Raw genomic sequence first — 25,212 nt, 5'->3', positions numbered from 1 at the left:
AGCATTTGAGCCATAAATCCTAGGGAAAAGGGAGTGGGAAGTAGCTTTTTTTGGTTGTTATTTTAAAGGATGTGCTTACCTTCTCCATCGAAAATAGGCTGGGTTTCCATGGTAGGTGTTGGCTTCGAACCATCATCTGAATTCAGGGTTAAAAAGAATCGAAAAGAAACTACCATTATTGAGGTAAATACTATCTACTCTCCAGTACTGTTGAATGATTGGGATTTGTACATGGCCCGGCCAAGTCCAGAAGAGAGAGAAGACAGACAGATCGAAAACAGTTTACACTATCAGTAATAACATTCTACACAGCAAACATGCATCAAGCACTATCCTTAAACTTAAAAGAAGCCTCCCGCCCTCCCTCCCCTCTCCCTCCACAAACCATTGGTGCTCATCACCTAGCAGTGTCCCTTTGTTGCACTGATCAGGCAATTGCCTTTTTAGTTGCAGGTGCCTATATATCCCACACAGGTCATTGCCTGTGACAGCAAAGGTCTGGAGATTGCTGTCCCACTGTGTATTTCTCCTTATTCTTCTTGTTCGAAAGAAAAACTCTTCTTCTGAAACTTACCTGTGCAGAACTTGGCACCAGCATTCACTGCAGAGCTGTTAGAAAGGGATGGTCAATAGCAAATCTTTTTTCTTACAATGTCTTCTAATTGCAAAATTGTGGAAAAAGAACTTATCTTCCATTAGGTTTTTCATGTGCAAGAGCACGCCATGCCTTCTGACCACAAGTCTTTCATAATTAAAAGCTTCAACCAAAGAAGATTCCACAGGAAATATAAAACTCAATATTTAGAGATGGACCACAAGGAAAAGTGTTCAGTTTACTCTCTGTTTGGCTTAGTAAGCCTATCCATCATACCTACAGGCCCAGCTTGGATTCAGGCTGAGTCTTATTTCCTCAGCATACAGAGAGATCTGGATTTCAAGCCCCAGCCTGGAGCATCTTTACGCAGCACTAGAACAGTACCGTAACATTAAGCGAGGTAAAACTTTTGAATGTGGGCAAGCTAAGCTGGAACAAACTGTAGGGGAAAGTCTTTTGTTACACTGCAAGACTAGAAAACAGAATATTGTTGAGATGAAAACTAAAATGAGATTAGGCTAGAACTGACTTTTTTTTTTTTTTTTTTTTCCTTTTTGGAATACAGTGACTTTTAAAAATTACAAATTGTAATAACTACTTTTTGCATATGTTATGGGCAAAGCTGACACTAGGCATTGAAGTGGACAGTAACCTAAACCACAAATTTAAACAATGAAAATCAGTTGGAGGGAGGAGACCCATTCCAGAAAAGCCAGGCTTACCACTGTCTCAACAACTAGCAGATGCACAGGGCAGACAACATTTGGAGGAAAGATGCATGGGACAGCCCCTCCTAGAGGCAGCAGTAACTGCCCTCAACCTTCCCTTATATTAGTTCCAACTAAAAGAGACCACTGGGAGGGAAAAAGAAGGGCATAGAGGGAAAACAGAGGACTGTAGACTATTTTTCCATCCATACCTGTATTTGTAGCTTTATAAAGTGAGCAAAAGCCTGAACACCTCTTCCACAGATCATTAATTTTATGCATTTCCACAGAAAGCAATGTAATTCACAGAAGACAAAAAATGTGCTGGTAATTCCATTTCAACCTCAGAGATCCACTGAAGTAAAGGAGGTTGACAGAAATGAGCAAGAGAGACACCCCTTTTGTCATTTTTCCTCTTCATCACTGTATTCAGTTTTATGCTACATGCAAGCATAGAAAAAATTAATTGGAAGAAAAATACTTACCATTCCTCAGTCAACTCTTGTTCTGAGTTTTCCTGTTATGGGGCATTACTAGTAACATGGATATGCAGTATTTTTCTTTAAAAGTTTGAGGAACTGATTACTTCGAAAAATTCCCCAAATTTTACTTAAAAAAAGGAAGATTTTGCCCTTCAAATAAATCTTTGGATAAAAGTAAATAGTTGACCCTCACTCTTTTGTCAAAATAGGCTGCTCCACTTCTGCAAGAACCCAGAAACCACAGCTATGGCTTTTTATTTAGGATGACACTTGACACTGTAATGAAGCAGTGAGCAGTATGTAATCAGCATGATTGGCTTTACAGATTGAGAAACCAATCCAAAACTGCAAAAGATACTTATAGAACAACTGGAAAGGTGAATAATTCTTAAGTTATATAAACTAGGAAGAGACCTGGCATAAAAAAATTACCAGTATGATAATAAGTTTATTCCAATTGTGCTCATGAATGCTTTTGCACCAAGTAATTACAGAATTGCTTTTCAGATTTAAAGCAGCAACCCAGAAGCCAACAATGGAGAAAAATTAGAAGTGGATCTGAGCCACAGCACTTTATCTAAACCATTATGTGAACTCTGGCAGAACTCAGGATGCTTCAGGTTCAGGGGGTTTCTTTTAGGCTCATGAGTGTGTGTGAATAACAGGGACAGTAGCAATTACAATTTGGGAAACATCTTCGTCTTTAAGAAAGAGAATTTTGTAGCAGTTTTTGTATAAAGTTAGCCATTAAGCTACTGGAGAGTATTAAACAGTGACTGAATAAATGCAGCAAACAGACAAAAATACCAAACTAACCTTTGAACTGAGGGGTTTGTTTAACAATCTCAGTAAAATGGCTCTGTGAACTACACAATCATTTCCTCACTGGGTTACTAAGGCCAAATTGTCACTAAATCCACACTGTAGCAGCACCCAGTACAGTATTAAGGGTTTTGCAAATATAGGGAAGTATAATTACTCCCCTGTTGTTTGAGCAAGTACAGTTCTTTCATCACATGTACAAGAAAAAAATGCAATAGACAAGAACCCTGTAATTACATTCACCATATTTCAAAAATCAAAAGCCAGGGGATATTTCTGATTATTTTTTAAAGGTCATGAAATAGTCACATAAAAGACAAAAATTGCAGTTTATTAAAAACACCATGCTCAATTCCCAGCTGCCAGCTTCTTACTCTGAAAATACCAAATCTATTTCTTAAACTGGAGAATTCTCAGTAGATCTCAGTGTTCCAAATTAGCTTACGGCAAAAAGTTTCACTACTGTTCCCTCTGGGCAGAAGGACAACCTTAATACTTGTCTACTTTCATTTGATTTTTCCTCTCACTCAATACACTGTTCATCACACTGAACAGTTGTTCCAATGGCCTGTTTGCTCCTGGTAAATAAAGAATAAGTTCTACTTCACATACCTGAAAATTTTTGAACAAACATTTTATATTTCTTAAAGAAGCATTTTTCTTTTCTCTGAAAATCTGGACTATTTATTTCAGAGACCTGGGGTCTCCTGTGATAATACATGAGATGTACAGGACATTGTTAGTTTGGAGCCAAATGTAACAAAGTATGATCATCAAGTACAATCTACTCGTTTCTTCAAAAAGCTATTAAATTCCACACTTTCAAAAGAGGTGTTTAACTGTAACAGTTTCTGATGCAGAGCATGTCACCAATGGAGGGATCAAAGATGTCAGGTAAGTGCTTCCTAATCCCTCTAGATGGCAATGCTTCCAGATCAGGAACCCACACACTGCAGAACCATCAAAGATAATTTCCCTTGGTTGCATAATATTCTCAGAGCCCTGAATAAGAGTGCATTGGCATCCTTCTCTTCTGTGTTTTACAACCCAGCATGAATACCACTTTCTTTTTCCAAGACAACCACTGAACACAGACAGCATCACTCAACAGAATACCTCCCAATGGGACACCGTTTTAAAGCCATAAAACTCCTTTTCAGTAAGCCTCCTTTTCCCAGGGTACACTTGCAAAAGTTGAACTGATTTTTCTGGCTCAATTTGTGTCAACTTAAAAATGGTATTTTTATCTTATCAGTGGTAAGATTGGAACAGGCAGGTCCAAACAACTCTCCCTAAGCCATTTTCACATTAAGATACAATGGCTGTAAGCCAGAAGCCCACTTGCGCTGTCAGAGGCTCATAAGCTTAAGAACAGTTTTTGTTGGGTTAGGCTGACAATAACTCAAAACAGGGACTATTGTGTGTCCAGATCTACTGCTAGAGGTGGGCAAGAACTCTTTAAGCTCCCACTAAGACTCCCCTCCCTTAGCTTTATCCTTGCAGAATATCTAGCAAGCATCCACATCTGGAATGACTGCAGTATACACTGGGGTTGAGGGACAAAGAAATTCAGTTCATCCTAAAAAAGACTGTTAAAATTCAGTTTTACTCTGAACAACAGGCACTGAGGCCATAAGCAAGTCATGTGAGGAGAAAAGTAAACTCCCTGACATAGAAAAAGTATAAATTACTACAGAAAAATGTGAATTAACTCTCTGCTGCTGTGAATCACTGCTCTTGCCTCAAGCCACTTAACAGAAGCAGGAGAAAGGGAGAAAGTTAGGTAATAGAATTAACCTCCCATATCACATCTCCTACCCAGGAAAATATATACTCACAGCAAAAGTCATTTGTATACTTGCATCACCACATTAACAGAACAAGATCTATATTCTTCCTAACCTCAACCTTTGGTACATCACTTTTGTGCTCTCACTTGAATCCATGAGAATCCATGAGACACTCTGTAAACCCTTCTACCATTTTAAAGAGCACAAGGGTTTATGGGATCAACCATCCAGGCCCTGTACAAAATCTAGTCTTTTTTGTAAGTCTGCAACTTGAACATCAACGGTTGCCAGACTTTTAGTCAGCCTGGTAGAAGAAGAGGATGACAATTTTAAGTGCATAGCTCTGCCCTGTGAGGAGAAGGCCTTTTTCCAGTCTCAAGTGGTTCTTTTGCTTACCATCATCTGGCTTTGGGTGAGCCATTACAGAGCATAGCTGAAGCAACGTAGATCACAGATAGCCAGGACAATGAGTGAATTCTTAGCATGTTCTGTTTGACACAGAAAAGCCCACCTTTAGTGAGTCTGTCAAACCAAGGGAAGCAAGAAGAGCTTTCCTAGGCTTGAGCACTCCTGAGGGACTTAAGCCATACATACACTTTTCGATGGCTTTAGTAACTCTTGTCCAATGCAACGAAGACCTGCCAGGTCAACTCAAATTCCCTGTATCTGTGGAGTTTCTGAATCTTGAAGATGCAATTTTACAACTTTGACATTTCTGTGTATTACCCCCAGGTTTGGTGGTGTTATTTTAAGTATTAAAAAGAGACAAGAAAACCTATATTTGCACCACACAGGGTCTTACACAAAAAATATACGTGTCCCTTCCAGTACCTTAGGGGTGGAGCAAATTGTTGCCTTAATCACAATCCTTCCCTACACCAAGTGAAACAGTTTCAGCAAGTCATAATTAATTTAATAGTCTATGCAACTTTTATGCAGAGACATATATCGCCAATATAAATGCAGAAAGTTAGCATTCATGCCAAAAATAATGTGAAATTCTTACAGTCCAGCCAAATCAAGATAATTTCTTGCCAAGCAGCTGAAATGGAAATGCACCAGTGCAGATAAATTTCCCTGCCAGGTTTTCACACCCCCTTCCATAGAATTATAGAATCATTTAGGTTGGAAAAGACCTTTAAGATCATTGAATCCAACCACTTCTATGCATGGACATCCCACAGCTGTTAAGCTAAAACTCCAACTTTTCAAACCAAATCAGCAAAAGCACATTCTCACCATTGCCTTCATTTTAAGAAATAGCAACAATGTGCTCCCTTTGGATATAACAAGCCACAAACTCTTGGACACAGACCAAGATACAGAAAAGTTTTGCTTAAAAAGGTGAAAATCTGCCTAAGTGCTGAACATGAAAGGGCTCTGTATGGCTTAAGGAGTTCTTAACTGTAAAGGTTGACTTGGACTGTCACTGAAGTGATTCTTCCCTTCCTACATCAACTATTCTGTATGCTGTAAAGACACAGGCAGTGTTTACTTCAATGCTGCATTCCAGGCATCATCCAGATAAGACAAGGAGCCTTCCCCTGCGCCTTCTGGAAGGCATTAGTTCCCCCCGCTTCCTCCTCACATCTCCCTCGCAGGTGCATCAACATGAAAAAAGCCACTCGGGCCCCAAGGACTTTGTGGTCCAATGTAGTCAGTGCATTTGTATGGCAGCACAATTCTTCGCCCTTCGAGAAAGCCTATCCCACGCACAGACAGCTGGAAGTAACTCTGACCCCGTGACACAATTCAAAGCCTCCTCTGTTTGGCTTTTTGATTCCTGATTGACACATTCACTGCCAGGCGGAGATAAATGCTGCTAGGAGGACAATGTTGATCCGCTTCGACTATTCTTGTGAAGGACTTTTTCAGAATAATAAACAAAAAACATTAGTGTGCTTAAGTGTCTGAATAGAACTGGAGATAGACAGAGAGGGGACCGGAGTGCTTTACAGAGGCTGGCAAGTCGATTGAAGAGTTAATTGTCTGGGTGTACAATGAGTTTATTCTGACTGCAAACAAAGAGCTCCCTCTTCCTGGGCCTGGTCCTTCAAAAGCAAAAGTGTCAAAAGGGGTCTGGAGCAACACTCTCTATTAATAGCAATGCTCTAGTCTCTAGGACTCGGTGGCTTTAAAACTGTTGAATCCCAAGATTCAGATAGGATCTCTCTAAAATCTGAAGTCCTCATTTACTGCTTAAGTTCTCAAGGTACTTCTACAGTAATTAGCCAAAACAAATCTGCCCTCTAACTTCTCCCTCTTTACAGCTTTCAAACAGCTCATTTTGAAAAATAAAGGCACATACAAGATTATACTTTTCAGACACAATATTGTAAACACCTTCCCCAAAATGAGATCCAGTTTTATATTATTTCAATTATCTATCATTTAACAGGAGTCAGTTTAAACAACAAGTGGCTCTGAATGTCTCGTACTTGGGAAGATACAGAATCCCCATCCACATCTGGACCTGCCTTTCAGAGCTTGCACTATAATAGGTAAACCAACACAATATCCAAACACACCCCCTGCCTCTGGGAAAGTTCAGATCCAGATTCAGATTTGAACTTTGCAGGTTGAACCAAGCCCTATGGTAATTACCACTTAAATACCTGACTCACTTCTCTAAGTTATGCAAACCTTTCAGGGGGAAAAAGAAAAAATGTTCCTAGAACTGCTATATGGAGGGCAATACAGCTGAAAACGAAACCATCATACTTTACCGCTTTGATGGCAAAACTCTGATGGATTTTGTTGAAATGCAGAGATTTCTTATTCTAGGAACAAGCAGCAGCCATGAAGGCTCAGAGAATTAAGCTGAGCTGGCTGTGAACTTTCTAGTGATGTAAATTTGCTTCAGTACTTGTGAAAAGTTGTTTTAACCCACGCACAGAAATGTGGCATTCCAAATAGTATTTTTGCTCAGGTATACAGGCATGCTTTCAAGCAGAAGACAAAGCAAGAACCTTAAAATAACTAAAGTCAGCATTTAGAGCACTCACTTGATTCAAACTTGAGTCTCACGCTTTGCTCTCTCCTTTGTCAAGTGAGATCCCAACTATAGTGCTATCAACTAATTTGGGAGGACAGCAGGGAGCCACAAGTTTATGTGATCTCTCTTTTGTTCTAACAAGTAATAAATGAGGGTTAAAACCTTGAAACCTGAGAAATAAGATTTCTTGGTTTTCAGCCAGTTTCCCTCCAAACTGTGAGCAGTAAACCGCAGTCTTAACTAATTTTGCAGGCTTGGAGTTTTGAACAAGCAGCAGCAGTATCTCTCAAGTAGCCTGAATACAGAAGTAATTCAGAACAAGGAAACTACACACAGTCCTGCTGTTTTGAACTTAACTAGAATTTTAAGTTCATTTTTGGGCCAAACTGCAACAACACAGAAATCATCTTCTCTTCAAAGCAATTTGTCCATAAGAGATGGACAGAGAAGCAGATGATCAGATTTCAGTTTGGTTAATAGAGCATTTCTAAGGTCAAATGCAAGGAAACCTGGATGGCGAAGACATGTCATTTCACATCGGTCTACCTTCTACAGTTTTAAAACTTTCAGACTCCACAGCCAGATTCCTACCCAACAGGCAAAACAGGTCTCTTCAAAGATTTTGAAGAAATGAGAAAATAAATGCCCAAGGCCAGATTTGAACCTTATCTACTAAAATGAGAAGCCGGTAATAAAGGTCAAGGTAGTTTGAGACCATCTCCAGTTTAGAGTTGTACAAAAAGCTTTATTTTGATCAACGTGGATCTACTCTCAAGCTGGGAAGGCACTGTCCCATCCTACCCCGCTGCTATGTCCCTACAATTTTCAGAGACTTGTTATTCTCACCCTCCCCCAACAATCCCCACAGTAGTTTCATTTGTGAAGCTAGACAGAAATACATGGCGTTGTATGACTTAGAAATATGCCCTGTTGTCACCAGCCCTGACCTGACCTACAGAAACAAGCCTCAACTCCTTCAGTTATGTCCCTGCCCCAAAGAGAATGGCAACTAGCTTGGAAATGGTTTTAATTGTCTTAAGTCAAAATTTTTGATTCGTTCTCAGAGTGGCTCAGATTACCAGGAGGAAAAAAAAAGGGGGGGGGATAGGGGGACAGACGGGACATGAGGACACTTAAAGGAACCTACTTATCATCCATTCAAAGGCTCTTGAGGAAGCTGCTAAGATGCAAGTCATATTTTTGTTAATCTATCATTTCCACTGTATCAGATTTGACCATTTCTCCCTTTGAGCCGAGTTCTTCCCTTTCCTCATAAGCAAAGTGCCATAAGTCTTTGGAAGTAATATTTCCCTGGTATTGATGCATCTTTTCTATCCTACTGCTGTTCTTGACATTCTGATGAGATAATAAACTAATTTCTTAATGACTATATAAACTATGCAATACTTTTATCTTGAAAAACAAACATATACCCAATCCCACAGTGTCAGAATTCGTCCTCCTTTGTATTTGTCATATACCTCATGAAATCAGCCTGGCAGCAGCAGGGACAACATTAAAATCCCTCTTTGGCCTAGAGTCCACTGGCCCCACTGTACAGCTCACCTAGAAATGCTACATGTAAATGCCATACATTTACATGTAAACCTGTTTATTTCACAGCAGATCATTTCAGAACACAGCATTTTGCAGCACACAGGCTGCAAATTCATCCTCACCAGCCATGTGAGCATGGTTTAAAAACACTAGTTCAACTACTTGTTGAGGAATGAGAAGAGGAGGAGAGCTCAGAGCCCCAGCTCAGTTTCCAGGCTCTGCTTCCATCATTTGCTAAGTTTTCAGACAGGATTGTGGCCTGCCTGTCACAGACTGATGTTTCACAGCTTCTAGCAATGCTCTGCACGGCTAAAGATGAGAACCTGCAACCACCACTGAGCATGGCTATTTTCCTTACATACCTGAAGCAATTTCAGTGGCATAAAAAGCTTAGCTACAACACCACACAGGAAGGCTATCAGAACACCTTCAAACCTGAAGCAGTCATATAGGCTAAGCAGAAAGAGGCTCTCTATGGAAGTAAATAATATTTTTCATTCAGCTGTGTACTTAGTCATACTTCAAAAGTCTAATGTCATCCCCTACTGACACACATACCCAAGGAGAAATAGGGGGATAGCTAAAAGAACCATGGGGACTGGACGGCTTTTGGGACTAGGCATAACACAGAGCACCAAAAACTACCTGTTACCAAAAATTGACTACTCAATGCTTGCTAAAAATCAGGATGTATTTCCTAATGGACAATGGCAGGTGGCTGTGGGAACAGCACTCATTTTCAGAACTGAGTCTCCAAGGCTCATATTGACCAGCTGACACCTTCACAGGTCAAGTGGTGTAGAAAAGCCTTGCTGTGGTAATGCAACCCAGCAATTCTATGGCTGTGAATCTCTAGAAAAAAAGGATCGAGGTAATGAAGAGGAAGAACAGGAATAACTTTATTCTTCATGGAGATAAACAATTGAAAGGAAATAAACCAGCTGTAATGAACAGTGAATTAAGAAGAATTAGGCCCTGCATCTATGTAACGAAAGTTCTACCCAAGTGCATATCAATATAGGCTACAACCAAATTATTTGGAAAAGGTCATGCCAATCCATAGAGGGGACATTAGGCCATCTTGTCCCAAGAAGGAGCACTGTCCATAGTAACGAGGTGAGAAAAGGAAGATGAGCCAGAAGAGGTAGTACAGTACGTGACTGGTCCAGACAGTCCTGGCACTAAGCTTCACAGGGAAAGTGGACAGGACAGGCAGAACGCAGGAAAACAGACCAGCACTATTTTAAGGGCTGGGTATATCACAGTCCCCCTTCAGCATGAGTTGGAGTACATGCTATTGGGAATGTTTGCTGGGGTTTTTTTCCAGAGCAGAAACACCTCCAAAGTGTCAGTGTTACTGACACTGTGGAGTGAGTGATGAGATCAAGGAATCAGCAACAGCCAGCACTGAGAAAGTTTAAAAGTAGACTGAAGGAGGGAAAGTAGAGGAAGAGAGGCTTAATTTTTTTATAGCTTCCTACTTGGTAGAATACTTTTTTATCTCACCGTGTAAGCACTAGAAGTATGATAGATACTGCAGGATTTTAAACCACAGTATCTTAATTTTGAACCATCTTCCATTTGGTCAATGCCTTGAGTGACATTTGAAATAAAACAGGGAGCAAAAAAGTTTCCACACAAAGAAATATTTCACTTAAGACACCATATCTCATAACAAGATATTAGCACTTGACATTGCCCCAAACCTGGAGAGAAGTTTGCAGAAAGCTCTATAGCACTGTCAACAGCTGCTTGATCACTGTTGGCATGATTATTTAGTTTAGCCCCTCTGGTTTGATTCTACCTACAATATATCAAGTCTTCTTTCAGAAGCCTCTGCTTTGATGTGAAGTCTTCTCTGTTCACCCCCCCAACACACACACACACCCTCCTTGACTACATCTCTTGAATGGCTGCTCAGAGTCCACAATCAACTCCACCTTGCCACTTCTAGGCTGTGTAAGAGGCCAGATACCTGCAGCTGTGAAAAGGGGAGCACATCTGAAAAGCCCACAAGGACATTACGATTCTGATCTTAGACTGCTTTGCTGAAAGAGAAAAAAAAAATTATTCTTATGCAAGCTTCATATAAGTAATGATCAGGTCCCTAGCTTTTGGAATGTTTTAGAAGCTACCTGAAATATATGGTGACCTGGGGCAAGGGGCATGAAGGGTGTCATTGGAATCTCTCAGTCTCTCTTCCTGCACTCCCCAACATCACACACATTGCATTTCACTCCTTCCAGCTCTGGTCTCTTCAACGTAAAGACTCTATAAATTCCCCCACATCTTCAAGGAATACGGTCTATAAGTGGGGGGTGGAGACGGCAGCAAATTTCCCAGATCAATGGCCATTTGAAATTCAGACATATGGCTGAAGCCCTACAGCTGCATGTGTTAATTACCACACGTGTCCCCTGTAAAGCGGTCTGTTAAACACAAAAAGAAAACAGAAGAGAAAAAAGCCGTTCCAAGGGATTAAGTAAATAGTCTAAATTTTTGACCTGGCTCCCCCAGACACATGCCCATGTATAAGAACACAAGCTCCCTTCCTTTTTCCCGACACCTGCATGCTGAGGAAGCACAAGACCCCTTCCATCTCTAGCCATGTGCACTGAACCTATCTCAAAGTGTAGTTTCCCCCTTCCAGCTCCCCCCTGCCCAGCCTCTTCTCTCGCCAGCCCCTCTCCCTTTCTCCTTTAGAGGACTAATTCCTGGCTGACAACCAGACCAGTCTTGGGCTTACAATACGCCTTTTCATTTCCTCGCAGGCAAAGAGAATGGATACCTCGCTGCTACGTCTGTATTGCATGTGTGCAAATGAGGGAAAGGGGAAAAAAACCTGACTATATTTTTTTTAACACTTTTTTCTGCAGGTTTTTTCCCCCCAGATCATTGAGAGTAGAGATTCAGAGCTTTAGTGAGCAAGCACAACACTGCTGTCTAACTATATTGCCCCACCTAGTTCACCCCAAGATCTGAATTTAGTGTAAAAGAGTTTTTGTATTTGATTATGAAACTGAAGGAATAGTTTTTCTATATGAGGGAAGGAATGAAGAAGAATTGTGGGAAGCAGATAGGCAGGGTAACTGAGTAGTGCTAGAAGGATCTCCAAAGGATCTAATGTGCTTCAAAAGGAAATTTGTACCTGCAGAACAAAGCACATCAAAAATGTACACAGGGTGCAAGTGACACCGCATTCTCAAAATTAAAATATTTTTATTTTAAGAGGAGGAAGGTCATTCCTCAAAGTTACGGACTGCCAGACATCTATACATTCCAAGGCAACTGCTCTTAAGAACCATCATCATTTAAAGGCATATTTGTGAGCAGCTGAATAGTCAAGATGAAAACTGTGAAGCCCTCATACTTGAGAATTGTTTTGCTGCAGCATCTAAAGGTCCCATTAGAATCTGAGCACCAAGCTGAGCACAGTGACACGTAATAAGAGATATGGACACAGCCCAGAGAAATTCAGTCTGTTGGGAAGACTTCTCCTATCTCTAGCCTTTATCACACCATTTTGCAATACATCTCTCTTGCTGTCAACATAAAACAAAACCCCAGATGAGCACACTGAGGGAAGCTATTATTCCAGCTAGATCTGTTCAAAAGCAGCTTTAATTCCCATAGGTACTGTCTCAAGAACTTGAACAAACATTGTGGTTGTCTCTCCAGTTTCCCCTACCTTATTTACAAGCACATATGCTCTGCATGCATTTGAGCTTTTCCATCACAATTTCATAGTTTATCCCTTATAGAAAAACCTTGACAGAGCTCATGGGACAAAACAGTTGAAAGTAATTCCAGTCCCTCAACCAAAGCCTGCACCCACAACAAAATAAATTTCCTGGTGCACTACACTGATTTGAAAGAAAACACTAATGGTCAGATGTCTAGATTCTTCTGCAGGATGCAAATACTCAAACAAAACAGGGTCATGTTAGGCTGGTACAAGAAAACAACTTCTAGTTTCACTTCTTTGTAAACCCAGCAATTCCTCCAATTTATCCTCAGGTTTATTTTTAAGAAACAGTTACAGAAGACAGGAAGTCTAGGACTACTAATTTCAAAGTTATAATGATGTTGTTTTAAAGGATCTAGAGAAATACATAGTGTAATAGTGTAACATCTTGGCATGCTGATCCAGACACTCAAAGAGCATGGGAAGAATTTTTTTAACAACTCTTTTAAAAAAGAAAAGGTGTTGAGGCCACATAGCTATGAAGCATTTAAACGACAAAAACAACCCACAGACCCCAGAACCATTCCATTTCTCTGCAAGCTGTAATTGGTCAGACACCAGAAATCCGTGTATAGCACATAAACAGTTAATAATACCTTAACAGATGTTGCTTAATCAATTGTTAGTCTGCTTATTAGATCTACTCACCAGGCTGCTCAATACTATGACTTAATCATTTAAAAACCTTTACAGCTGTCCTTAAGACATTACAGACATGAGTAGTCTGTAGATTGCTGTAACAACACTTGTAAACTACAATTTTATTAAGTCATATTATATAGACTAACCTACCGATTAGAACTGTTGCTTTATAGATGAAAGCAGAATTCTTGCATTATATCAAACAAAATATACTTTAAAACAGAATTTGCCTTCTGCTTAAACTTGCCAATGAAACTTTCTTCAGCCTCAAATTTGATACATATGTTCGGAGGCCCACAAAAAAGTGTCTTGATGGAAACTAAACTATTTCAGACAAGTCAGTGATGTGGGTACCCAAAAGGATTGCTTTTAATTCTACTGTTTATGTAGCGAATTTCAGGTTGAATTTTTCTTCCCAACCTTAATATTTTGAAAATCTGTTTGACTTATGAGATATATCTAATTGTTTCTTAGAACATTCCTCTGTTCTGGAAAAGTGATCCAGTGTACACAGTATGGTAAATTACATTCCTTTGTTCTCACAAAAATTGATCACAACTCCCAGTTAAAAGCTGGGTTCTCTCTATCTTATAAAATCTGTAATATTGGCAAACTACAACCTGCCATACCCGTGAAATTCACTTATTTTCTACAATTATATTTAACTTGAATTTAATAAACAATTTTGTAGATTAGGTACAGTATGGGGATAGTGATAGGAACCAGACAGAACTTTGAATATCTATGAACTGGCAAACCTAGTGACTGAAGTAATGGTATTTTTTACAGAACTATTTTTATAATAAAGAAGCAAACTTCAATTCCACCACTAAGTTTGCTTGGAAATATACATACAAGCTAAGCCAGATCTTACATTCTACAAATTCCATCTACAGAATTTTTTTATACACAGGCCACTCAGGCCTTTGCAAGACAATGGTTTTGTTGCACTAATCTCTCAATCACTTCTCAGTTCACCTGAGTTTTTATTCCACTTTCATGAAAAACAGCACACATTCATGTTTCTCCTAGAGATTATTTCCTGCCCCATGTTAAATTTCATCAGGGTAGACCGAGAAACTGTCACCATCAGCATGTGGTAGGACAAATCAAGCTTTTGCACATCCAGAGGACTTGGAGCATTCACGTAGCACATGCAGAGCAAAATCTGCTGCTTTCAGGAAACGGACTTATATATGCATAGCACAGTCTGATTTTCCACACAGCTACACTACACACACAGCTCTGTCCAGAAGCAAACTATATGCACACACTTTGTGTATATTTTACCAGAAAAGACCTGACAAACATGTCAGCTCTGGTTTAGGAATATTACGTGACAAAGTTAAACAGTTCAGAAAGCAATTTCTGCATAAAAATTCTCTTTCATACAGACTCAGAAACTAGTATATTATTTATTTTAAAATAAGTATGTAACATAAGGGACCAGAAGAATTGTTTGGGTAGCACTGCAGACTTAGTACTTGCTAATGTTCTGCAAGAAATTCATGGTAAAATGGTATTCAACAGCTAGAACCATCACTTGACTTCATGCTGCTCCAATAAACTTGTATTTCTTTTACCTTACTGATGAAGATTTCCTATATCCTACACAAGCTGCTAAAGACATCACAGACTATTTCTCGGTATTTATGAGGTTGGAGAGGCAGGAATAATAGGGCACTTGAAGCTTGGTTTGTGTAACAGCACAGCTGTTTCAGATTTCATCAGTACCTGGTTGAATCTAGAAAGAACCAGAGAAGGTAAAGACCAAAGACCCAGTCTCAGGTTTTGGTCACATTTCAACTTGACAGTTATGTCAAGATATTATCTGTTTTCTGAGACTAACCACTGTGGAAGCAGCATGTTCCCCTCCCTGCAAGCGGACTGCAGGTGAATTAGTGCCAGCTGCACCTGACTTCTTACCACCAGCACAAGCCATCCTCCACTTGGGTTTGCCTGAGGAGAGTGTTCACCCTTTACTGCTCAGTCTAATTACTGACTCAGACTAACGGCTCATTACTGATTCAAATTGCTCAGTCTACTGGCTGCACAACTAGGCCATTAACATTTTCTAGAGGTAAGACTATTGGAAACCAGCAGGAATAGAGCCACACAATGGGCCAACTTGCCCACAACTGCAGCAGAGATTTTCCCTACAATGAAGCCTGTATTTAAGCCCATCTCTTGCAGTTAAACCCACAAAAAGGAACCCAGTTCTAGATGCTTAATTGATGAGAATTTTAAGTTGTTCATCTTAGGTTCCTTAAATTGCTTCAGTGTTTTCTTGTAGACTGCAAACTCATTGAGCAAACCTTTTCACAACTCTATACAAGAGTCACGTCTACATGTAAAATAGCAAATGTAGAACGAACTCAACACAGGCTTTGCGTTCTGTGGGGCCATCAGAACTTACATTTCACCAACATCACTGTACCTGTCCTGGGTTCAGGGAATTGCAGCTGCTATTGCCAGCTTTTGCAACAGGGAAACAAAGCAAGTCAAAACAGGCCTAGAACTTTATACACTGCAAGAGACTTCATGAAAGAAAAAGGGAGTTCATCCCACTCAAGGCCCTTCATGACTGACACAGAGTTTATCCAGCCCATATTTACCCTGCACTTGTATGATCTTTTAATCCCAGATTAAAGAACCAAGCTTCCTTTCCCATTTCCTTCATTCAGTTGATTTTAAAATGGTATCAACACCTCTCACACAGTCCAGAACAGTTAACAACCACTAACTAACCATCATCCCCCCTTAACTCCCCCCTTCCCCCTTCACACATTTCCAATTTTTTAATTCACTTGGTTTCCAGTTTTAAGAAGGAAGACCAAGTGACTTTATGGAGATAAGCAACGACATGGCTGCTTTCTACATCCCTCTGTCCCTTAACCAGCCTACTTTTAAGCTTGGTGACTGCAAAAGACACTACTCATGGCTGCAACATGATAAATCTGTAGCTTTGAGATCCTAAAGCCCCAGCATTCCTCAGATAAAGAAAATAAAGGTTTGTTTTGTTTCGTGTTTGCTTGTTTTGTTTCAAACGTGTGGCACAATGTCACTTTGGCTGGAAAGGAACATTCTGCATTCTTTAGGCAGGGAAGAATCCAGTCATGTTGGCTCCAAGGATGCCTTTCACTGCTTCTTAAAACATTAACAACCTCCCAGTGGGAGAGAGGGGGCAGATCTATCACTCTAGGCAACAGTGTGCATCTTCCAAGTTGCTCAGGCCTTTCAAACTAAGCAGCAACTGAAGTAAATTAGTGTAAGAATCTCTTTACATGAGAGGATTATACAAGGAACAAGTGGAATAAGGAACAGACAGCAACAGAAATCTGCAGGTTTTATAACCTAATCTCACCCAAGAATAACTGTGTTCCCTGACAAAGGTCCTGGAAACTTGTTCTCTACTTGCAGGCTGAGCTGCAAAGTCCATACACCAAGCATGTTCTGGAGAACCTGGGTTTCCACCCCACCTCATATGAACATGCCTCCATCTCCCCAGGCCCAGGCCTGCTCTGCCTTCCAGCAACAGAACAGTTCTTAGACACAGAACAAATCAATACATCCTATTTTAAAGTTTTAAGTTTGGTGCCAATTTAATTTGATTTAAGTTACATTACAGGGCAAATTGTATGAGTAGCTGGCATTGCATCATACAGCAATAGCAGTAATGTAAACATGGGCAACCAGAGCATGGGATTTAAAAATAAAAAGGATTTCTTGCCAGCACTCTTGCTGTTCTGTACAGAAAGCTCCACAGGGCCACTTCTCGAACTACATGCCAAGCCATATGACTATAAAGCCATTTCATTTTCTTTTCATCAGTAGTAAGAGAGCCTGTGAGTGGAATTGCATGTTATCTCACATCTTCTAGTGACTCCATCATACCTATTGACCCCTAGAAATTAGGGCTAAACAGGACGAAAAAGAGGCCAAAACATTTGGAGAAAGAGTTATTACCAATAACCAGCTTTTTCTCCCTACCACATTAATTTGTCTCTTCTAAAGGAGAGCTAATATGCTAGTAAAGTCTTCATTTATTACCCAACGGCTTAAGCCTACTCATCTGCACTAAGGCAGAGCAGCCTTCATCCAAAAAACTATTTTGCCCTGAAGACTTGAAAGGCACCAGCATCATGCAAAGTTTATTAGCTCCATATTTTACATTCCTGTATGAGTGGGATAAAAGAAATAACTTCTGAGAGCCTTAGCTATTCCTTTTCCTCCTGTAAGCACCTATTCTGTGCCAGATAATGCTCTTTAACTCAGAGACCTTCATCCAGGGATGGAGAGAGGAGTCTGCTGTGCCATGGGAAAAGTCCAAAAGCTCCCGAGTCACATGGCAGTTGCCCAAAGTGATGTCAGAAGTTCCAAGATGTACCTCTACAACAGAAGGGTCATCATTGACCCAGTTCCTGCTGGAGCCCTTCTCATCCTGCCCTTTTTGTCATCTTGCAAAAGGCAGACTTTGCAGAAAGAGCGTGAACACTCAGCTAGAATGGATGTTTATATGCATGCTGGCTAGTCATCAGTCTTCAGAGAAGTCAGACCTCCAGCAACCACACTGCTTCAAGGAAGCTAGGCTGTTCTTCCTTCCAACTTCATTAAAAAAGGACTCAATACTGGAATTCTGAATCAAGGTAACTTAAGAAAAAACACTGATAAGAAAGCTAAATTCATGTTTAGATTAGGCATTTAGCACTAACTGAAAAGGTAATGCTAAATCCATCAAATTTTAAACCAAATAATTTCAGTTTCTAAGAGCCCTCTTGATTTAAAAAGACCTATTTAACAATTGCTCACAAGTATTTTTCTAACATGATGAAGAAAGGCCAAAGTGGCTTGTGCAGGGGGTTCCAACAGGTATGAACAGATTCAGAATTTGAAGGGAGAGAAAGTTTACATGATTGCTCAAAGCATGCTGGCCCAAAGGGAAACATTCTCCCTTTCTTGACAGCTACTCCATAGGATGTTTCCCCAGCTACGTGACGCAGCATACATTCTTGGAACAGGATGCCACAAGCAGCACCAAGGAGAATCAATTTATGTTACAAATTTTAGATAATTAATTCCATTTACAGTTCTCTTTTTTTGCATGTTCCAACCTCTGAGTTAAAGAGAGTGAAGTAGGAAAAAGAAGTTCAGATGTTTTCCCGTTTTGCTCCTGTTTCTCATGAAATCCATTGTCAGCTGATTCTAATTCTAGAAGAACAGATCAGGACTACTCAGGTAGGAAGCCTACAAACAACCCCCACTCAAAAATAATGCAGATTTCAAGAGCTACTTGATTTGCTTGTATTTCAGGCTAGACTGGCAATGACTGCATTAACAGAACGGTAACAATGCATTCAGGTGCCAATTATACATTAACATGTAATTACAGGTTTACAGAGACATATCCTTATCTAAAATAAGAAAGCACACTTCAGCATTGTTTTAACTAAGTAGTTTTCCCTGCATCTATTTTCTGCCTACCTTTTCCTAAACTATGATACACGACCATAGACTGGAGAGTGGATGTGTACAAAAGTCATCACGGCTCTGCACATAGCAATCTAATTCCCATTAAGTGTTTTCAGGACTGGATTGACACTCCCAGCATGGAAGAAGTCCTTCAAATTAAAGTGTTGGTATCAAAATAGGCATTTCCCTGCCTTGAAGTGTCAGGAATAATTGGCTTAGAGAGTCAGCAGTAAAAATCCCACTTCAGATATCAAACCAGGAACTTCTCTCAGGAAACAGCCTTCACCCTCACCAGCAGGAGTGAGGATGCATTCAGTGCTGTTTTCCTGTAATAAGGAGACAAAGACAAATGTTGACTCTGAATGGGGGTTAGAGAGGAGAAGGGTTGAAAAATCAGGGTGTGTAGAAGGCATAAAGACAAACTTGACTACTCCTCAATGTATACTTCAGTGGTCACCCCTCTCAAGACTATTTCAATGAATGTAAATCAGGGGACACAGAGAAAGAAGGGCTATAAATACACACAGAAGGAGAACAACAGTACATCTAGTGCCTTGCTCAGTAAAGGCAAGGACTGAAGAAAGGAGTGTAAAGGAGGAGGACCAGTGCCTAATGCACAACAGTGAGGTTTCTAAGCACAGAGTTGAATCCAGAACTGCTCCAGCTGCCCAGAGGGTTTTATGCTCTGTTAAAAAACCCACCTTTCAATGCATATAAAGTCACAATCCTAGTGTACAAGTCATTGATAGCCTTCCTAATCTCAAGGGATTACACTGACAAATGCTCAGTAGTTAACTTCAAGGTGAACAAGCAGAGGTTATTCCATGCCCGCCACCCCTATGGGAAGCTGTACTACATCACATACTATATATATCTCAGCTGATGAGCAGAGCAGACCACACCATTTTCTACCGCACAGGGCAATGCACAAACAGACTGCCATCTTATTCCTCTTACTGAGGGGGGAGGTCTAAAGGCACATAAACCCCCTCACACACTGAGTTATCTCAAGGGACTTGGCTGGGCAGCTGCTAACAGAAAACAAGTTGCTGAAGCACAGGACTCCACTCACCTTTCCTTCCGGAATTACCCTGGCTTGATGGTTTATCAGTTACAGAACCTAAAGGGGAGGAAAAAGAAAAAGGCATCTATTTAGATGCTGCACAATCACACGGAACATCTAATGTCACATTAATACAGTCAATATTTCAGCCCACAAAGTGTCTGTTTTACTTGCCAACAGCTCAGTTGAAGATTCAGAGCCTGTGTTTCAACCACCTGGGATAGAATAAGGAAGTTTTATGTGTTAAAATGTTAAATCAGGATGAGGGTAAACAAGAAATCTTTAGTAGCTGGTTCCAGTGATTTGAAAGAGCTCAGAGCAGTGCGCTAGTAAGAAACCTGGAATAAATCCAAGGGCAAGAAGGAAAGATCAATAGAAGTCACTTTTCGTTTGCAAATGTCAGGAAGAACAAATCAAAAACAGGTGGGGAGAGTGTGCAGGGAATGCAAGGGCAGTATTCTAAAGGAAAGGGATTAAGTGGGACAATTTGCAGAAAATGGATTTCAACAAATGCCTGAACATCTCCAGCTGTTTGAAAAGGGACACTGAATAAGATCCAGCATGTACTTGAATAGAACACATCTCAGGTTTTTTAATATAACTTAGATCTTCACACTATCTATATGATTCTAAACTTGTTTCTGCAGTTTGCTTCGGTGCTTCATCACACAGTTTTCCACTAAAACTTGAACTGATAATAAAAGCTTTTTGAACAAATCAATTACCAAAGTGTATAAAAATCTATGATAACCTTTTGTCTTCTTTGTTTCTTTTTTGAAATACCTTTATTCTCAGGAAACTGATTCTTCTGTGCACCATTACTAAACAGTTCCAGCAATTACTGACTCTTCAGGAAACATGGATCAAAAGTCAGCTCCAAAAGGAGGCAGCTCTGACAGTCCCAAGAGTCTGGTCAAGACAAATCATAGACAAACTCTATTGTCCAGGCACTTTCACTTGCAGATCAGTTCATCACAGATCTACTGGTGAGTTTACAAGTAAGAAGTACATACCCAATATTAGTTGTCACAGGCCTAACATGTGCATGTCCTACACTACACCATGAGTTTATTTTCCTAGTAACACAATTTTATAAAGAGCTTAATGAACAGATCAGCAAAACTCTAAAACATGCCCTAGCAACACCATATACTGGGAATGGTGGAAGAGAGTCATATTCTAAGGTTTAAGCCAAATTACTGTAACTATTCGCATTTGCTTTCCATGTACCTGTGAAATACCAAGCATCCCCTCAAGCTACACTACATTGACTCAATGGTTCCCAGACAGTTCTCCCACTCAGCTCAAACCCTCATGCAAGTCACTATGTTTGCTTATTACCACAGAACACACTACAGCCAAGAGGACCCTGAATAAGGTGAGAAGGATTAAAAAAAAAAAAAAACAAACCAAAACCAAAGGTTTGACTGCTGTCATGCATCCATCTAAAGGGCAAACACTGAAAAGTGTAAGAGGAGAAATACATTAAACACCCATGGGGAGCAGATTGCAGAGCATGAAGCCAGAGGCAGCAGCAGTGCTTACACTGCATCACTGAACATGTTAGAAACACACTCTTATGCTTGCTGTCTTTTGTTCTTATTTTGAGGTGGGCTGGGGGAGTGAGGGGAGCAGCACAATTCTAGTGTTGCCCCTGAATTCTCCCAACAGCATGGAATAGTCTCCCACCCCTCCCTGTGCCTAGTGTGCTGCTGCCACAGCAGCTGTGTTCACCACGGCTCACAAAGCTAGATTGTACACTAGTGATCAGGGCCATATGAAAATCTAGAGCCCAACCTCATCCCATCTGAGCCTTGCACTGACATACTGAATGGTGTGGAAAAAAAGAAAACAGGATCAATCTGTCCAGTAAACCACAGAGTGACAAAGCAGTGTCAGGCTGAGTGCCCAGAAGCACATCGCTTAATAAACCCATGAGTAACAGGTCTGGCTCTGGACCTCCCTCTTGTGAGCTGTGGTGCAAGCCCAGTGCTGTCCAGCCCCATGACACAAACATGGGGATCCTGGAACTGAGCAACACAGTCAGAAGACCCAAATCCATTATACCAGCAGGACCCCGGATTTGGGGGCTAGCAGTCGACAACAACCAGTTTCTTACAGAACCACCTCATCAAACTTTTAACTGAAGTCACTGAAAGCAAAATGACTCCATCACCCATGAAATACAGTCTGAGAACCACTTTGTTAAAATACAGCTTGTGGAAAAAGGTTACCCCATCTGTTACAGAAATCTCTGGTTTCAGTGTTCACAGCAACACTCTGACTCTTGCCTTGGCTACTACAGGCTGTTACCTCAGTGATTTTTCTCAGTAAGCCTTGCAGGAGTGTCTTTACCCTAACTGCGGGGTGGACATGCCACAGTCAAAGCGCTCTTGCAGCTTCCAAATGCCAGCAAACACCCAGGAAAATATAAGCACAGCTGCAGTGTTAAATTGGGTAAACTGGCCAAGTCACCTGAAAAGATTAAGCATTCTCAACAGGATGCATTCTCCCCAACCCCCTCCAGTTATCAAATTAGTATTTGTTGAAGCCACTCCCACAGTACCTGAACATACAGGAGTTTTGTTCTGTACAGAAGAGCCGCTAATAGGCTTGCCATCAGGTGTCACACACCAGCAGTATCCAGTGTAGGTATGGCACTGCACCTGTTTAATAAAACAAAGAGCAGGCATTTCATTTCTCACTCTATCACCCACTGCTTTTATTACAATCCAGCATCTTAGTGTAAATCCCAACCCAGATGCACCACAAACATATGCTTCTGAGTAAAAAGGTCACACAGAAGAGTATCTTCAATATCATTATCTTTTCTTTCTCCCCTCACCTCCCTCCCCAAAGAAAGGTTATTCCTCCAACTCCTTTAGCTGCAGTTCAGGAGGCAAAAATGTTATAAGTAGTCAGCTGAGAACACTTCAGTTTGGGGATGCATCATTTGTGCCTCAGCTCATTCCACCTTCTGATAAATCCCATTTACTATTTACCATTAAATAGTTGTCCCACTGCAACCCAGCAGGGATATGGAAAGGCCACCTTGGCCCAGTTCCCCAGCTGCTGCTTGAGAACCACATCTGTGGGCATTTCGAGAGCATTTTGTTCAGTAAACATGACTGCAAAAACACAACACTAACTTATGTTAACAAACCTTCTCCAGACAGATTTAAGGTCTCTCCCATTACTATGTCAACCCAGGCAGTAAGAGCAAGATCCAACATGCTTGCTCTTTATGTATTGACAAGGACTTAAGAACATTTGATGAAGGCTCTAATGAGCCAAAAGGTACACAATATAAGACTCACCATGCTTAACTTTAAAGCTCTACTTCTGAACTAAACATCTAGAGTTGCCCAGTTCCATCCTTCACCATGGAAGGACACCAGAATAACTAGTTCATATGTGGACCTCTAAAGTGAAAACAGATAAATCAATCTAGCAGACTGGTCTTAGTAACATCTAAGCAGATATTGCTTCAATGGTACTATAGTTTCAGCCAACTTAACAAATCTAATTACAGCCTTTGCCTCAGCTTTCAGAGAGTGGTCAGCATTTGGATGAAATTTGGGATGCTTTTCACTTCCCTTGAGACAAAAGTAAATAATCATCATACAGGCATCTGTGTAAATATTAACAGGTTCCAAAATCTTTTTTAATAAAACACACTTTCAGCTGTGGTTAGGTGTGCACATCAGCACTTCCAGCATCTTGAAATGGTATAGAAATACCTTTGTTACTACAAGCTAGAGATGGCTCCTTCAATATGTTTCGGGAAAAAAAGCCATGAAATTAGATCACTTCAGACACTGCCTTATTATTTTACTTGTAAACTGAATTCTGCCCATTCTCCCTTTTTCCAAACAAGTTCATTGAAGCCAATATCCCATTCCAGTCCTCACCACACAGAAGAATGATGGGGTGTTTGCGCCATTCCCTTCATTAGGGAACCTTCAGAACTAAGCCAGTCATTCCCCCTTGCTGACAGCTGGCTTCGATTCCCTAAGGTAGCAGAGTTTGTTCAGAGAGTTAATGACAGTCTTTTTAAAAGGCTTTGAGTATCCCATAAAACATGATCTAAGAGCAATTATAACACGGTACCACGTGTTTATCTTGGGTTTTAATAAAGTGCAAATCAATCATTTTGCCTCAAGCAAGTTCACTTTTAGTAGCCAAAATCAACAATAATCTCATGTACCCATGTTACTAAAGTCATTGTCACTGCTATCTGCACAGTTTCATTTTTATTTTCTCTATCACAAAATTGATTTCAAATTATTCAAAAGTCCTATGAACATAATTGGCAATAATCACATTGAAAAATATTTCTTATCGTTCAACCTAATCAATTGCACATTCAAAACTAGTGTTATGGAACTGGTTGGGTTTGTGTTTAGTGTTTATCTTTGCTGATTCACACACACATTACTGCATTCCCAACAGCACAAGGAGCTATCTTTAGATCTGAGAATTGAAAAAATCTTACCCAGAGATGAAGACAAGTTCCAGTATAGGGTCTTGAATTCACAGGGCAAGGTCATTCCATGTTACATTACAGAAAAAATCCAGCGTACCCAGCATTTAAAAAAATTTAAGTGTTAGTGACCTGACAGTCCTTCAGCCAAGTCCTCAGGAAAAAAAAAATTACATTGCAGAGGAGTCCAAAAAATGTACTGACATAAATTTAGGATAGATGCATTAACTAAGAGCATGTTATGCAACTCATCTCAGTGAAGAGGTACTCATTACCTACACTCATTTACGCAAGCCAAGCACATTACATCTATAAAAGCAAAGTAATTTTATAAATAACTAAGCTAAGAAATCTCAGATTGACAGCACTTTTGCAACCAACTACTTCTGGTTCTACTGCAGCACCAAAGGACCTCCCTGCTATGGATAATAGCAGCAACTAAATCTCAGTCCTTGTCCTAAAGGCCAAACAACCACCCATGAAGAACAGACACCTTGGAAGCCTCAAAAATCACTCAGTTGGCTCTCCTAGATGTCTTCATAATCACATGAGATGCTGAGAGATGCTACCTCTCACCATGATACCTGAACCAGGTCTCAGCATATTTAGGTGTCATAACAATAGTGGCCTACAGCCTAGAGTTTGCAGCTGGGAAAGAAAACCTGGTAAATTTTTCAGTTACATCAAACTGCTATGGCATTTAAAAAAATGTAAAGGCCATAGTTGATCCAGCACCATTTCGAAACAGTGTGTGTAAACACAAACTCTGCAAAGTGTCAACTATTCCAGAGCACATATAGCAAGAAATCTTGAAAATTCGGGTTTTTAACTTTAAATTTTTCCCATGAGTTTCCAAAGATCT

The 25,212-nt window shown here is 40.3% G+C and overlaps 1 protein-coding gene across 3 annotated transcripts in view; it reads right to left on the bottom strand.

Moving 5' to 3' along the window:
- SMOC1 (SPARC related modular calcium binding 1) overlaps positions 1-25,212 on the bottom strand; it is a 129,206-nt gene that overhangs the window by 50,477 nt on the left and 53,517 nt on the right. For all 3 annotated transcript variants that reach the window (XM_026849909.1, XM_026849910.1, XM_026849911.1), the window contains exons 4-6: positions 22,434-22,533; positions 19,877-19,924; positions 80-136 (exon numbers count right to left, since the gene is read on the bottom strand). In XM_026849909.1, the coding sequence (XP_026705710.1) occupies positions 80-136; positions 19,877-19,924; positions 22,434-22,533 (205 nt within the window). The remainder of the gene's footprint in view (positions 1-79; positions 137-19,876; positions 19,925-22,433; positions 22,534-25,212) is intronic.

The sequence above is a fragment of the Athene cunicularia genome (genome assembly GCF_003259725.1).
Source record: "Athene cunicularia isolate RWA chromosome 5 unlocalized genomic scaffold, athCun1 chr5_part1, whole genome shotgun sequence".
In the NCBI taxonomy this organism is placed as follows: domain Eukaryota; kingdom Metazoa; phylum Chordata; class Aves; order Strigiformes; family Strigidae; genus Athene; species Athene cunicularia.
Note: the sequence above shows the minus strand (reverse complement) of the source record. Positions and strands in the feature narration are given on the sequence as shown.